The sequence below is a fragment of the Jaculus jaculus genome, chromosome 18 (genome assembly GCF_020740685.1).
Source record: "Jaculus jaculus isolate mJacJac1 chromosome 18, mJacJac1.mat.Y.cur, whole genome shotgun sequence".
Lineage (NCBI taxonomy): Eukaryota > Metazoa > Chordata > Mammalia > Rodentia > Dipodidae > Jaculus > Jaculus jaculus.
Window position 1 is genome coordinate 34,464,152 of NC_059119.1, and position 17,322 is coordinate 34,481,473.

The 17,322-nt window shown below is 39.4% G+C and overlaps 1 protein-coding gene across 14 annotated transcripts in view; it reads right to left on the bottom strand.

Annotated features, from left to right (window-relative positions):
* Wnk1 (WNK lysine deficient protein kinase 1) overlaps positions 1-17,322 on the bottom strand; it is a 156,155-nt gene that overhangs the window by 75,398 nt on the left and 63,435 nt on the right. Inside the window, exon 1 of one of the 14 annotated variants that reach the window (XM_045137327.1) lies at positions 1,005-1,312. The exons of the other annotated variants lie outside the window; for them this stretch is intronic. Within the exon in view, the coding sequence (XP_044993262.1) occupies positions 1,005-1,094 (90 nt within the window). The 5' untranslated portion in view covers positions 1,095-1,312. Of the gene's footprint in view, positions 1-1,004; positions 1,313-17,322 lie in introns of those variants that run through there. 14 annotated transcript variants of the gene reach the window in all.

Below are 17,322 nucleotides of genomic sequence, written 5' to 3' on the forward strand. Positions count from 1 at the left end.
TACAACTACTCTAACCTTGCTTCTGTCATTCACAGACTCTATCTTTGGGCAATCATGTCTTTTATCAACAGCTTACTTATCTTTATTACATGATTAAATGTAAATGTGCATAGAATAGCAAATGTATACCCACCTGAAATATTTTCAAGGTAATTATAAAATTATGTACTATCATCTTGTTGAGACCCTGTCTAAAACGTCACTTCTATAATACAATAGGGTATTTTTAAAAATTTTGACTTCACAGGTTACATCAAGAGATGCTTGAAAGTATATGCCTATCAAATATATTACTCAAGTTTAACTAAACATACACACACACTTTATAGACGTTGTCTTCTGCTCTGAATTCTATATGCATTTGTTTTGCCAGCTAATCTACTGGAAAAACAAAAGCGAGTCACAGTATATATCTCTCTGGTTCAATAACTCAGCTCTTAAAATTTTCAGCAGTTGCTTCTTAGAAGTTAAATATTTGGACTGGAGAGATGGCTTAGCGGTTAAGCGCTTGCCTGTGAAGCTAAGGACCCCGGTTTGAGGCTCGGTTCCCCAGGTCCCACATTAGCCTGATGCACAAGGGGGCGCACGCGTCTGGAGTTCGTTTGCAGAGGCTGGAAGCCCTGGCGCGCCCATTCTCTCTCTCCCCCTCTGTCTTTCTCTCTGTGTCTGTCGCTCTCAAATAAATAAAAAATAAAAATAAAAAAAGTTAAATATTTTTCCAATATTTAAATATTTTGTCCTCATACAGAAACAAACAAAACACCTAACACACCCACACACCTTCCTCCATCCCTCCTCATTAGGTAGTTTGTTTTGTTTTTAAGGTATGATCTCCCTCTAGCCCATGCTGACCTGGAATTCACTATGTAGTCCCAGGCTACTGCCCTAATTTTTTTTTTTTTTAATTCTGAAACTGACAATTTCAGTAGTTCGCTGAAACTTTCTACACACATCACTGAAAAGGCTACATACACCATTTATGTGGGTTGAAAATTTTTACCTACCTCATTTACACAATCCTTTTGAGAGCAGCAGCAGCAATGAGATTTTACAATGACAAATACTGAGCAAAAATCTTTCTTGGTAAAATCCATCGGAAAAGGCAAAACAGACTTGTTATAGAAAAAAAATGGATAAAATATAAACTAATAAAGCAACTTAGCCCACAGCACAAGGAAGACAAACATCAAAGTTAGATCCAAGCATAGTTTCATGTTTATCAAGTGCCATGCTTCCCAATTCTTCAAAGACAGAGTTTGCTCTGCTCAATCAACAATCTATTTTTTTTTTAGATCAGCTCTGTGGATATAAACTACATGATGAAAAACAAAGTAACCATTTGTTGCTACTGTTTCTTCTGTTTCCCTGGACAAGCAATTTAAGACTTCTATTTGCTCAAAGCTCCACCTACTGCACCTAAAAGTTCTGCCTCCTAGATATCAAAATCTACCTTAGAAGCTTGTCTGAAATACCACTCTTGGAACACTTTCTTTAACCTAACCATGTTGAAACTACACATTGGTTTTTTTTTCTGTTTTGTTTGGTTTTTTGTTTGTTTGTTTGTTTGAGGTAGGGTCTGACTGTATAGCCTCCTACCTCTGCCTCCCGAGTGCTGGGATTAAAGGTGTGAGCCACCACGCCCAGCTGAACTACACATTTTTTAAAGAGGGCAGGGACTGAATTGAAATGACAATAATATAAATTCCTAACACTGGTCAAGAACTCACAAAATTTTCTATAAAATTTTTTTTTGGGGGGGAGTTATGGGGGGAGATGGAGGAAGAAAAAGAAGACGACAGAAAGAGAATGGGCACATCAGGGCTTCCGGGTGCTGCACACAAACTCGCAATGTATGTGCCACATTGTGCATCTTGCTTATGTGGGTCCTGGGGAATCGAACCTGGGTCCTTTGGCTTTGCAGGCAAGCTCCTTAACTGCTAAGCCATCTTTCCAGCCCCAAGAGTAACTTTTTTGAGCATTAATCTCACTGTAGCCCAGGCTGACCTGGAACTCAAAGTGATCCTCCTACCTCTGATCCTACATGCTGGGACTAAAGCTGTGCACCACCACACCTAGCAACTTAAAAAAGAGTATCCAATCAACAAACAACAAAAATACAATCCACATATAGGAAGTGCTTTTGCTATTCCCTTTTAGTAAGTTCAGGTCAAACGGATGACTTTTTCACTGAATACTGAATGTACATTTATTTATGCTGACGAAATAACTCTATTCTCTCCCTTTTTTAGTCAACTGGTACACCTTTATCATACATAGTCCATTTAAAAGGAAGCAGCAATTGCAAAAGTATCTATATGAATACTTTAGTACTTAGAAGGTTATTTCAAAGATACCACAAAGTCCAGTATTGTTGAAATGTGCTTACATTTGTATTTGAAAACTACAGTTCTAAATTCTATTAACTTTTTATCCTATCATTGCCTTGTGAATCATACAGATCAACATTTAGGATTAATAAATAAACTCAGATTTCACAATTGTTCTTTAGCACCTAAAATATTTAGAATGCTATCCCAAACTGTCACCTTTAAATTTTAAATCACAAGAGTGATAATGGCTCTGAAAGTCATGCAAAATAATACACAAGCTTCCTTTTCGCTTACAATGCAAATTTATTTCATCAATATAGAGTAAAATTTATTAAAGAACCATTTCATCTAATCCCAGAATTTTTTTTTTTTTTTGGTACAGCACAAGAAAAGACCTGCTCAACAAAATAGTTTTCCTTAATTTTCAAACACAATCTAATCAAGGATCAGCATCACTTGTGAAATATAATCTGTTACAGAAAAACTAGAAGGAATTTTGCCCTAATGGCTTTAATTCTGTTTTTCCAGACAAAATGTTCAAACCTTGCAATTCAAAGGCTAATGGAATTAGTGACAAAGTCAATTACACAAACAAAGTCATTAAAAATCCCCATTACTTCAAACTTGGTTGTTATCAGGACCGGTTTCAACAAGATTCTTGTTTGTATGAGTCATTAGTTTACAGGTATTTGAACATACCTTATGATTCCATTGGAAAACAAGCCTCTTTCAACTGCCCTACCAAATTGAACTAGATCTATCAAAGGAAATTAGTTTGCCTTATGATTCCCCAAGGCTCATTACTCTGGATAGACGAAAGCTCAAGTATTGCTCCAACCTCAAATGCACAATCCTTCATAAAAAAAAAAAGAACCTTGATGTGCTGCAGTTTTAAATTCTTGCAACAGCAAACAGAACCTGTGTACTTTCCCCCTTAGTACTCTACCACTGAGCAGTACTCACATACCACCTGCTTTTGTCAAGCCTGAGAGAGAGTCTCATAGTTCTGAGTTACTAAGTCTATATCAATCCTCCAGCCTCATCCTCCCAAGTAGCTGTGATTACACTCTTACAGGGATCTTTTCTTTCTAAAAATATTTTTATTCTTGAGAGAAAGACAGAGTGAATATGGGCACTTCAGGGCCTCTAGCCCTCTAGAACTCCAGCACATGCAATACTTTGTCCATCTGGCTTTACATGGGTACTGGGGAATCAAACCTGGGCCATGAACCTTTGCAAACAAGTGCCTTTAAACACTGTGTCATGTATCCAGTCCCTTGTATCTTATCACTGGCACAGGCACAGATTTTTTCAAGTATTTTATTTGTTTATTTGACAGAGAAAGATGAAGAGAGAGAGAGAAGAGGCACACCAGGGCCGCCAGGCACTGCAAACAAACTCCAGACATGTGTGCTCCCTTGTGCATCTGGTTAACATGGGTCCTGGGGAATTGAACCTGGGTCCTTTGGGTTTGCAGGTAAATGCCTTAACCACTAAGGCATCCCTCCAGTCCAAGTTTGTTTGTTTTTTTTTTTTTTGTTTGCTTGTTTTGTTTTGTTTTTCGAGGTAGGGTCTCACCCTGGCTCAGGCTGATCTGGAATTCACTATGTAGTCTCAGGGTGGCCTCGAAGTCTCTGAGATCCTCCTACCTCTGCCTCCCGAGTGCTGGGATTAAAGGCGTGCGCCACCACTCCTGGCTCCAAGTTTTTTTTAATATTTATTTTTGAGGCGAGAAAAGAGAGAAAGAATGGGCATACTGGGGCCTCTTGCTAATACAAACGGCAGATGTAGGCACCACGTTGTGCATCTGGGCTTATGTGGGTACTGTAGGGAAACTAAACCCAGTTTGTCAGGCTTTGAAGCAAGTTCTTAACTGCTGAGCCATCTTCCCAGCCCACTAGCATAGATTTTGAAGATAATGATGTCAGATGACAAGTAACAGTAGTTTTTCTGTACTAATAGGGATCACTGGGTTCAAAATTGCAGTTTGGGGACTCTTACATACTCGATTTACCCATAGCACTTAAATTGTTTGATGAAGAGAGTGAGGCATGCTAGCCCGTCTGGCCACTGCAATCTAACTCCAGGAGCACGTGTGACCTTGTGCACTTGTGTCACCGTGTGCATCTGCTTATGTGGAACCTGGAAAGTTGAACATGGGTCCTCAGGCTTTGCAGGCAAGTGCCTTAACCACGAAGTCTTCTCTGTAATCTCTCCCCTTAGATTTTTTTTTACATCTGGATAAAGGTTTAAAAAAAAGATGGTGACCTCACAGTGCCTGACACTACCTACACAAGACCATCATAATAGGAGGAAAAGATCATGACATCAAAATAAAAGAGACTGATTGAGAGTGGGAAAGGATATGATGGAGAGTGGAATTTCAAGAGGGAAAGTGGTAGGAAGGAAGGAATTACTATGGGATATTGTTTACAATCATGGAAGTTATCAATAAAAATAAATTTTTAAAAAAGAACAGGGTGATAAATGTGTTAAGGACTATATTAATGTCATTTTAAATCCCCTTGATTTTGGACTCTTAATATTAATTCTCTTTCATGACTTTAACCAAAATGATCAAATGCTTATGCCTATTTTCTTGCCTATAAAATGGAGATAATTTGTTATGCTACAAAAGTTAGACAATAGTATATGTAAAGTTCTATGCAAGGTGACTGATGATTATAAATATTTCTTTCTCCCAATTTAAAGTTTGGCTTGATGTGAAGCTTGTTAAGCACATTTAATACAAATTGCTACTGTCACTAGTTAGAAGAACAAGATTCAATAATTTCACTGCTGAACACGCCATAACAATGTTAATAGTAATGTTAATACCTGACAAGTACTGATTGATAAATGTCATGCCCAGCACTTAACCTTTCTTTTTTTAATTTTAAAAAAATTATTTACTTATTTGACTGAAAGAGGTAGAGAGCCAAATGTAACATGTTCTCCCTCATATGTAGATTCTAGCTACAAATGTTTGGACTTCTATATGTGGTGGAATAAAACTCAGTAGCAGAGGCCAGTAAGCTAGAAAGTGGATATAAAGGGAATAGAAAGACAGGTAGAAAGGCGGGGGAGGAGGGGACTTAAAAGGATGCTATTGCATATATGTAAGTAGACTAGAGTCCAGCTCCAAGGGAGGGAATAAATCCCTGATACTGAAAACCTATGACAGGGGAAGTCATGAACCCTAGGGGTGTAATGTCTGCTGGTGTTTGGCTAAATGTATATACTATGCCCACCAAACTGCCCAGTAAGTATTTCTCTATTATATTATATCTACATTAGCATATGCTAATGCTACTCACACTTTTTGTTAGAGAAACTTCTCTTTTCAGATGGCAGGGACCATGGGATGACTCAGAAGGCACCACAGTGCTGAGAAGAAGTGACAGGAGTGCTCAACACTGAAATATCTCTCTCACACTTTCCAGGGCTCAGGGTCCATTGTGGAAGAAATGGCAGAGAAAATAAAGAGTCAAAGGAAGTGCATTATAATGCACTCGGCCACACACAAAATGGCCTGGATATCCATGACCTCACAGTGCCTGACAATACCTATAGAAGACCATCGTAATAGGAGGAAAAGATGAAGGCATCAATCAAAATAAGAGATTGATTGAGAGGGCGAAGAGGTATGATATATTAAGAGTGGAGAGACTTCCGGTTAAGATGGTGGCATAGGTACCACGCCAAAGCAGCCTGGGAGGAAAAAAAGACCAAAAAAACTCAGCAAAATACACACTTTGACTAAAAAGTGATGTGTATAGGAAATTGAAGCAGCAGCGGAGAACTAGAAGAGATCCAGAGCATCCAGAGCCTGCACAGGCCGGCAAAAGCGGCCCCGGCAGCTCCGCCAACCACAGTGGTGGTGGCGCACCGGAAAGCTGCCAGACTTGGCTCCAGCCCCAGGAAAAGCCAGGTGTAGGGATACACCGGCGCTCTCCGCAACTCAGGAAACTTGAAGGGAGAGCGGCAGTGAGCAATGGAGGAGCAGACCACGAGGTAGAAGCACACATGGAACAGCGAGAGAACCAGAGCAGCTGCGGCTCCCTCCCCTACCCCACCACCTGCGCCCAGCTCCAGCGAACAGAGCAGAGGTGGTTCCGGCACCAGTAACAGCTGCCCCAGCAGCAGCAGACCCAGGAGCGGCATCAGGGGCACACCCAACAGCAGCAGCTTCAGAGGCAGCAGTGGCAGTGGACCCAGCAGCAACAGCTTCAGCAGTAGCAGCTTCAGCTGCTGACAGACCCAGCAGAGGCAGCTTTTTCCAGCAGCGGGGTTGCTGATCTGCAGGGCCATAGTTGCCAGGCCCAGTTTGCCCCGCAGGAAAAGCCAGTGCCCAGCTCCAGAAATCAGAACAGCAGCCTGACGACGCAGGCAGCAACTTGACTGAGACCAAAATCATCCATGGTAACTGGGATTGCACCAGGGAAGTGTCTCATTTGGTCACAAGCTGACTTGGATCCCTCAACAGACCAGAAATCTTAACCTCTATGTTGATAGAGGATCTGGTTGTTTGATTGAATGGGTACAGTGTTTAGTTGACTTTTAGAATCTACCTGTATTTTATACCACTCAGCCTACTTGAATACTCCCATAGCAGGGAAACTCAACCCCTAGGAACACCTTTGTAGATACTCTGAGAGTCTTAAGAGCCACACCTAACACCTTAAGCTCCTACCCTGAAAATATATAACATCAAATCAATTGATACAGCTAAGAATACCCAGTTAGCTAGAAAATCCAAGCATTAACTTAATCCAAGATGCAAAAACATATACATTATAACACACTAAACACTAAAAAGCAAGACGATATAAATCTACCTAAAAGTATTAATGCATCAGAAATGTCCTCCAGTGAGAAAGAGTTAGAGGAAATGCCTGAGAAAGATTTCAAAAGAATGATTGTAAATATGTTCAAAGAAGTCAGAGAACAAATCAAAGGAGTCAAAGAGGAACTTAAAGAGGAAATCAAAGGAAACAAAGAAGATGCAGGACACCAATTTCATGAAATAAAGAAGGCAATACAAGACATAAATAAGGAAATAGAAATAATAAAGAAAAACCACTCAGAATTACTAGCAATGAAGAACACAGTTAATGAAATAAAAAACTCTGTAGAAAATCTCACCAGTAGAATGGATGAAGGAGAGGACAGAATATCTAAGCTAGAAGACCAGGTGGCAGATCTAATACAGTCCAACAAACAGAAAGACAAACTTATAGAAAAGTATGAGTGGGAATTTCAAGATATTCGGGACTATGAAAAGATCAAATATAAGAATTCAGGGCATAGTAGAAGGAGAAGAATTCCACTCCAAAGGCATAGTAGGCGTCTTCAACAAAATCATAGAAGAAAATTTCCCCCAAATTGGGAAAGAGGTGCCAATGCAGATACAGGAAGCCTTTAGAACCCCAGCCAGACAAAACCCGGAAAGAACCTCTCCTCGCCATATTATAATCAAACTTCCAAACACACAAACCAAAGAAAAAATATTGAAAGCAGTTAGAGAGAAAAATCAAGTTACCTACAAAAGCAAGCCCATCAGGATTACAGCAGATTATTCAACACAAACTTTTAAAGCCAGAAGGGCTTGGAGTGATATATTCCAAGTTCTGAAAGATAACAACTGTCAACCAGGGTTACTTTATCCTGCAAAGTTATCCATCCAAATAGATGGAGAAATAAAGACATTCCATGACAAAAGCAGGTTAAAGGAGTATTTGAAGACAAAACTAGCTCTACAGTAAATACTTGATAGAATCCTCCATGCTGAAGAAAAGGAAAAGCACACATATAAGGAACCTAGAAAAAACAAGCAATACTCAAATAATAGTTAACACAAGAGAGAACAGATAGAACCGGAACCACAAAAAAAAAAAAAAGCAAACATAAATACACACCTTTCAATAATATCTCTTAATATCAATGGCCTCAATGCCCCAACGAAATGACATAGGTTTGCAGACTGGGTTAAAAAGCAGGATCCTACAATTTGTTGTCTCCAAGATACTCACCTTTCTACAAAGGATAGACATTATCTTAGGGTGAAAGGTTGGAAGATGGTGTTTCAAGCAAATGGGCCTAGAAAACAAGCAGGGGTTGCTATCCTAATATCTGACAAGGTAGACTTTAGTCCAACGTTAGACAAGAAAAATAAGGAAGGTCACTTTATATTGATTAAGGGCACACTCCAACAGGAGGACATTACAATCCTAAACATATATGCACCTAACATGGGGGCTCCCAAATTCATCAAACACTATTAGAACTAAGGTCACAGATAACACCAAACACAGTGGTAGTGGGTGACTTTAACACCCCACTCTCATCAATTGACAGGTCATCCTGGGAAAAAATACACAGAGAGGCATCTGGACTAAATGAGGTCATAGAAGGAATGGACCTAACAGATATATACAGGACATTTCATCCAAAGGCTGCAGAATATACATTCTTTTCAGCAGCACATGGAACATTCTCTAAAATAGACTGAAATAATTCCTTTCATTCTATCTGACCACAATGGAATTAAACTACAAATCAGTAGCAAGAAAGGCTATAGAGCATACACAAAATCATGGAAACTAAACAATACACTACTAAATGATGAATGGGTCAATGAAGAAATCAAGAAGGAAATCAAAAAATTTATAGAGTCAAATGATGAAAACACAACAAATCAAAATCTCTGGGACACAATGAAGGCAGTTCTAAGAGGTAAATTTATAGCCTTAAGTGCCTATATTAAGAAATTAGAAAGGTCACAAGTAAACGACCTCATGCTTCACCTTAAAGCCTTGGAAAAAGAAGAACAAGGCAAACCAAAAATTAGTAGGCAGGAAGAAATAATAAAGATTAGGGCAGAAATTAATGAAATAGAAACAACAACAACAAAAAAAAAACAATCCAAAGAATTAATGACACAGAGTTGGTTCTTTGAAAAGATAAACAAGATTGATAAACCCTTAGCAAATCTGACCAAAAGAAAGAGAGAAGAGACACAAATAATAAAATCAGAGATGAACAAGGTAACATCACAACAGATTCCAGAGAAATTCAAAAAAATCATAGGGACATACCATAAAAGCATATACTCCACAAAGTATGAAAATCTGAAAGAAATGGATGATTTCCTTGATCTATATGACCTACCTAAATTAAATCAAAATGAGATTAATCACTTAAATAGACCTATAACAAACATGGAGACCCGAACAGTTATCAATAATCTCCCAACTAAAAAAAGCCCAGGCCCAGATGGATTCACTGCTGAATTTTACCAGATCTTTAAGGAAGAGCTAACACCATTGCTTCTTAAGCTTTTCCAGGAAATAGAAAAAGAAGGAATTCTACCAAACTCCTTCTATGAGGCCAGCATCACCCTGATACCAAAACCAGGCAAAGATAGAACAAAAAAAGAAAATTACAGACCAATCTCCCTCATGAACATAGATGCAAAAATTCTCAACAAAATATTGGCCAACAGAATACAAGAGTATATCAAAAAGATCATTCACCCTGACCAAGTAGGCTTTATCCCAGAGATGCAGGGATGGTTCAACATATGCAAATCTGTAAATGTAACACAATATATAAATAGGTTGAAGGACAAAAATCACATGATCATCTCAGTGGACACAGAGAAAGCATTTGACAAAATCCAACATCCCTTCATGATAAGTCCTACAGAGACTGGGAATAGAAGGAACATATCTCAATATAATAAAGGCTATTTATGACAAGCCTACAGCCAACATATTACTAACTGGGGAAAAACTGGAAGCTTTTCCACTAAAATCAGGAACAAGACAAGGGTGTCCACTGTCCCCACTTTTATTTAATATAGTGCTGGAAGTCTTAGCCATAGCAATAAGGCAAGAGACACACATAAAAAGGATACAAATTGGAAAGGAAGAGATCAAGTTATCATTATTTGCAGATGACATGATTCTATACATAAAGGACCCTAAAAACTCTACTAGCAAACTGTTAGAGCTGATAAACACCCATAGCCATGTAGCAGGATACAAAATAAATACACAGAAATCAGTAGCCTTCATATATGCTAACAACAAACACACAGAGGATGAAATCAGAGAATCACTCCCATTCACAATTGCATCAAAAAAAATAAAATACCTTGGAATAAACCTAACCAAGGAAGTAAAGAATCTCTACAATGAGAACTTTAAAACACTCAAGTGAGAAATTGCATAAGACACTAGAAAGTGGAGAAACATCCCCTGTTCCTGGATTGGAAGAATCAATATTGTGAAAATGGCAATCTTACCAAAAGCAATCTACACATTTAATGCAATCCCTATCAAAATTCCAAAAGCATTCTTCATGAAAATAGAAAAAACAATCCAAAAATTCATGTGGAATAACAAAAAACCTTGAATATCTAAAATAATACTGAGCAACAAAAATAAGGCTGGTGGTATCACCATACGTGATTTTAACCTATACTACAGAGCCATCGTAACAAAAACAGCATGGTACTGGCACAAAAACAGACATGTAGATCAGTGGAACAGAATAGAGGACCCAGATGTAAGTCCAAGTAGCTATAGCCACCTGATATTCAATAAAAATGCCAAAAATACTCATTGGAGAAGAGACAGCCGCTTCAGCAAATGGTGTTTTGAAAACTGGATATATAACTGCAGAAGGATGAAAATAGATTGTTCTCTCTTGCCATGCACAAGAATTAAGTCCAAATGGATTAAAGACCTTAACATCAGACCGGAAACTCTGAAACTGCTAGAGGAAAAAGTAGGGGAAACCCTTCAACATATTGGTCTTGGCAAAGACTTTCTGAATACAACCCCAATTACTCAGGCAATAAAACCACAGATTAATCACTGGGACCTCATAAAATTACAAAGATTTTGCTCTGCAAAGGACACAGTGAAAAAAGCAAAGAGGCAACTTACAGAATGGGAAAAAATCTTTGCCAGCTATATATCTGATAGAGGATTAATATTTAGGATATACAAAGAACTCAAAAAGTTAAATAATAAGGAATCAAACAAGCCAATCAAAAAATGGGCTATGGAGCTAAATAGAGCATTCTCAAAGGAAGAAGCACGAATGGCATATAAGCATCTAAAAAAATGTTCTACGTCACTAGCCATCAGGGAAATGAAGATTAAAACTACATTGAGATTCCATCTCACTTCTGTCAGATTGGCCACCATCATGAAAACAAATGATCATAAACGTTGGCAGGGATGTGGAAAAACAGGAACCCTTCTACACTGCTGGTGGAAATGCAATCTGGTCTAGCCATTTGGAAATCAGTGTGGAGGTTCCTAAAACAGCTAAAGATTGATCTACCATATGACCCAGTTATAGCACTCCTAGGCATATATCCTAAGGACTCATCTCATTTCCTTAGAAGTACATGCTCGACCATGTTTATTGCTGCTCAATTTATAATAGCTGGGAAATGGAACCAGCCTAGATGTCCCTCAACTGTATAATGAAGATGTGGCACATTTATACAATGGAGTTCTACTCAGCGGTAAAGAAAAATGAAGTCATTAAACTTGCAGAAAAATGGATGGACCTGGAAAGGATTATACTAAGTGAGGTAACCCAGGCCCAGAAAGCCAAGTGCCACATGTTCTCTCTCATATGTGGGTCCTAGCTACAGATGATTGGGCTTCTGCGTGAGAAGGAAAATTCTTAGTAGCAGAGGCCAGTAAGTTAAAAAGGAGACATAAAGGGAAGAGAAAGGAAGGGAGGAGGGTACTTAATAGGTTGATATTGTATATACGTAAGTACAATGATTGTGATGCGGAGGTAATATGATGGAGAATGGAATTTCAAAGAGGAATGTGGGGGGGGGAGGAATTACCATGGGATTTTTTTTATAATCATGGAAAATGCTAATAAAAATAAAAATAGAAAAAAACTTTTATAGGGCTGGAATTAAAAAAAAAAGAGTGAAGTTGCATAGGGGAAAGTGTGTATGTGGGGGAGAGGGGATTACCATGGTTTATTGACTATAATTATGGAAGTTGTCAATAAAAAAATTATTTTTATTTGATAGAGAAGAGGCAAAGAGAATGGGCACGTCAGGGTATCCAGCCACTACAAAGGAACTCCAGATGCATGTGCCACCATGTGCATCTGACATATGTGGTTTCTGAGATGTCAAACCTAGGACCTTTGGCTTTACAGGCAAACGCCTTAACCATTAAGCCATCTCTCCAGCCATAGCCATTTTTTGTTTGTTTGTTTGTTTTTTGAATACCAGTGCGGTAGGCAACAGGTGAGCCTAATATATGTGGCATTACTATTGAGATTGAGAGAGCACTGAGCTAGAGAGTGATAGATTATTGGGCCTTGTTGTTAGGTAAAACTGAGTGCTCTAAGACCAGGTGCAGTGGATGTCTTTTTATTTTCGTAGCCACTGCCCTCCTGCAGGGTACTTTACTGCTGGTTGGGATCTAAATGTGCTATGTGGATAGGCAGTGTCTGGTTCCTTCAGTCCTGGTCCCATTCTGTTCTTCCCCTACCTTGCAGACAGAATTCAGCACTCTGTTGACTCTAATACAGCTGGGGAAAACCTCCCATCTTGGATGTTGTGCCACACCACTTAGTCTACAAACCAGGAGGAGCAAGTAGGTATTATTATTATTTTTGGCTTTTTAAAAAAAAATTTATTTGAGAGCGACAGACACAGAGAGAAAGACAGATAGAGGGAGAGAGAGAGAATGGGCGCGCCAGGGCTTCCAGTCTCTGCAAACGAACTCCAGACGCGTGCGCCCCCTTGTGCATCTGGCTAACATGGGACCTGAGGAACCAAGCCTCGAACTGGGGTCCTTAGGCTTCACAGGCAAGCGCTTAACCGCTAAGCCATCTCTCCAGCCCGATTTTTGGCTTTTTTTTGGTTTTTCGAGGTAAGGTCTTGCTCTAGCCCACCATGACCTGGAATTCACTATGTAGTCTCAGGGTGGCCTATCACTCCAAGCGATCTTCCTACCTCTGCCTCCCGAGTGGTAGGTATACGCCACCACTGCCTGGCTTCTTAAAATAGTATTATATCTTATTATATTTATCTTAATATATATTATATCTTATATCATAATAATTATTCATTATTATTATATTAAAATATTATACAGCATTAACTATATATTATATATGAAGTATATTTTTTATATATATATATATAAAATATTCTGATTATTATTATGTGTGTTCACATATGAGCATGGGTACCATTAAAGAGTTGTTGCTCCTTACCTTCCATCTTGTTTAATGCAGGGTCTCTTGTTCACAGTTTGGTCTGCCAGGGTGGTTGGTCCTCAAAGTTTCTTGGAAATTCCCCTGTCTCTACCTCCCACTCTGCCATAAGCATGCTGGGATTACAGAGGCACACCACAGTTTCTAGCTTTTTACTTTATCCACTGAGCCATCTCTCTAACCTCCTTATTTTTTTAAAAAATATTTTATTTATTTATTTATTTGACAGAGAAAGAGGGAGAGAGAGAACGGGCATCTCAGGGCCTCCAGCCACTGCAAATGAACTCCAGATGCATGTGTCCTCTTATGCATCTGGCTTGCATGGGTACTAGGGAACTGAACTTGGATCCTTTGACTTCACATGCAAGCGCCTTAGCAACTAAGTCATCTCTCTAGCCCTAAAAAAAAAAATTTTTTTTGGAGGTGTTAGGGCAATGGGCTCAGCAGTTAAAGGTGCTTGCTTACAATTTGTGCCTGCTGACCCAAGTTTGATCTTCCTCAACATTCACCTAAAACCAGATACAAAGTGACACCCTTATGGAAGGCAGAGCCAGGAGAATACAAAAGCTCGCAAGCAGCACCAGCACCAAGAGATCCTGTCTCAAAAGGAGGAGGGAAGGAGAGGAGAAACATCACAAGGTTGTACTCTATACTCCAAGCATTTGCTGTGGCACATACACGCACCCCCCCCAACCACACACATACAAAGACAAATAATAAAAATATGCAAAAGAGTAAGTTTTGTTTGTTTGAGCCAGGTTTGCTGGCTCATACCTTTCATCCCAGTACTTAGAAAACCAAGGTAGGAATTGCCATGAGTTCAATGTCATCTTGAGTTACAGAGGGAGTTCCAGGCTACCCGAGGCAAAAGTGAGACCCAGCCTTGAAAAAAAAGAATAAGCCAGTACTTGGGAAGCAGAAGTAGGAGGACTGCTGTGAGTTTGAGGCCACCCTGAGACTGCATAGTGAATTCTAGATCAGCCTGGGCTAGAGTGAGACCCTACCTCAAAAAGGGGGAAGGGGGAGGTGCAAGGCTTAGTGGTACATGCCTTTAATCCCAGCACTCAGGGAGGCAGAGGTAGAAGGATCACCATGAGTTCAAAGCCACCCTGAGACTACAAAATGAACACTCTGCCTATCCAACACAGCACATTTAGATCCCAACCAGCAGTAAAAACCAAAACAAGGTTTTTTTTTTTTTACATTAAAAAAAATTTGTTTATTAGAGTGAGAGATAGAGAGAATGGGCATGGCAGGGCCTATAGCCACTGCAAACAAACTCCGGGTACATACACTAACCTTGTGCACCTGGCTTTACGGAGGTACTGAGGAACTGTACAGTATCCACAGGATCTAAAGGCAAGCACCTTAACCACTGAGCCATCTCTCCAGCCCCTTGGTTTATTTCTTTCTTTCTTTTAAAAAGAAAACTCTTATTTCAAAGGAGAAAGTGTGGGGGGGGAGGGAGGGAATTAACATGGGATTTTTTTTATAATCATGGAAAATGCTAATAAAAATTAAAAAAAAGAAAAGAAAACTCTTGGAGGGAGGAAGGGTATTACCATGGGATATTTTTTACGATCATGGAAAACGTTAAAAAAAATTGAGAGAAAAAAAGAAAACTCTTCCTCAGTCTTGTTTTTTTCATTCTTTATTAATTTTACCTTACTAACTTTTAACTTTATGGTTTATTTTCACTACTTTGTTACTTCCTTTTCTGTGTTCACTGACAATATAGTCACTGTCTTTGTTTTGTTTTTCAAGATCTTACTCTAGCTCAGGCTGACCTAAAATTCACTATGTAGTCTCAGAGTGGCCTTGAACTTGTGGAGATCCTCCTACCTCTGCCTCACAAGTGCTGGGATTAAAGGCATGCACCACCACACTTCAGTCACTGTCTTTTTCTGCACCTTGCTTGTGGAAATGGCTTAGTGCATAATGTGCTTGTAGGATAAGCATTTGGATACCAGGACCCCATATAAAATTACAAGCAGTGGCAGGTTTCTGTACTCTCAGCATGCCTAAGGCAAGATGGAAGGGGGAGACAAGAGAGTTTCCTGGATGCTCATGGTCCAAGCTAGCCTAGCAAATGGAGCAGTGAACAAGAGACCCTGTCTCAAAAGAGTTGGAAGCCAAGGATCAACATCTGAAAGTCATCCTGATCTCACATATATGCTATGGCTTTGTGCGCGCGCACGCACACACACACACACACACCCCAAAAACCCCATAAATAAATTAAAAAGACCTTCTGGAAGAAAAAAGTACAATTAGACATTATGGAAATGAAAAGGTCACTAACTGAAATAAAAAACTCAATGAGGAGCTGGCAAGATGGCTTAGTAGTTAAGGCGCATGCCTGAGAAGTCTAAGGATCCAGGCTCAATTCTCCAGGTCCCACATAAGCCAGATATACATGGAGGTGCAGGCATCTGGAATTCTTTTGCAGTGGCTGGAAGCCCTGGAGCACCCATTCTCATTATCTCTCTCTCTCTAATAAATAAAAATAGAGCGGGGCATGGTGGTGCACGTCTTTAATCCCAGCACTTGGGAGGGAGAGGTAGGAGGATCACCACAAGTTCGAGGCCACCCTGAGACTACATAGTGAATTCCAGGCCAGCCTGAGCTAGAGTGAGACCCTATCTCAAAAAACCAAAAAATAAATAAAAAAAAATAAATTTTAAAAACTCAATGGAAAGCATCAGAAATAGAATAAACTATGTGGATAAAATAGGCAAGGTTGAAGAAATATTAGAGAGAAAAGGAAAAACAGAAGAGGGAGGGAGGGAGGGCAGGGATGGGAGAAGGAGGAGGCTAGAGAAACAAAAACCTAAGACCACAACATTCCAGACCTTTGGGACAAGATTAAAAGATCAAAGTTATGCATCTATGGTGATGAATAGGGAACTACAATACAAACTAAAAATTATGGTAAGCCTATTCAACGTGGTTATAACATAAATCACTCCTAATGTGTGTGTGACTTTCCTATGTCATATTATAGTTTAGATGACGAGAGTTTCTACTTCATAAGAAGTACACGTTACTTACAAAGGCAAACATACCAAAATAGCAGCAGACTGCTCAATAGAAACCACAAAGGCCAGGGGAACATGGACTGATGTGCTTAGAGCCATATAAGTAAATAACTGCTAACCAAGATTTCTATATCCACCAAAGTTAGCATTAAAATCAGAACCACCACTAACCACCAAAAAAAGGAAACAATTGAAGGACAAATAATGACCTTTTATGACAAGAATAAACTAAAGCAATGCATAATCACTAAAGCCAGCACTCCAGAAGATATTTGAAAAATACTACACAGGTATGACAGCATAGTAAAAAAATAGAAAATCTTACTAAAAAAATAAACACATGAGAATTAGGGAAAAAAACTGATTAAGGGCTGGAGAGATGGCTTAGCGGTTAAGCACTTGCCTGTGAAGCCTAAGGACCCCGGTTCGAGGCTCGGTTCCCCAGGTCCCACATTAGCCAGATGCACAAGGGGGCGCACGCGTCTGGAGTTCGTTTGCAGAGGCTGGAAGCCCTGGCGCGCCCATTCTCTCTTTCTCTCCCTCTCTGCCTCTTTCTCTCTCTGTCGCTCTCAAATAAATAAATAAAAATGAACAACAAAAAAAACTGATTTAAAAAAACCAACAAAGATCTAAGATGGAGGGAAAAATTAGCACACACATTTAATTCATAGCCCTAAATG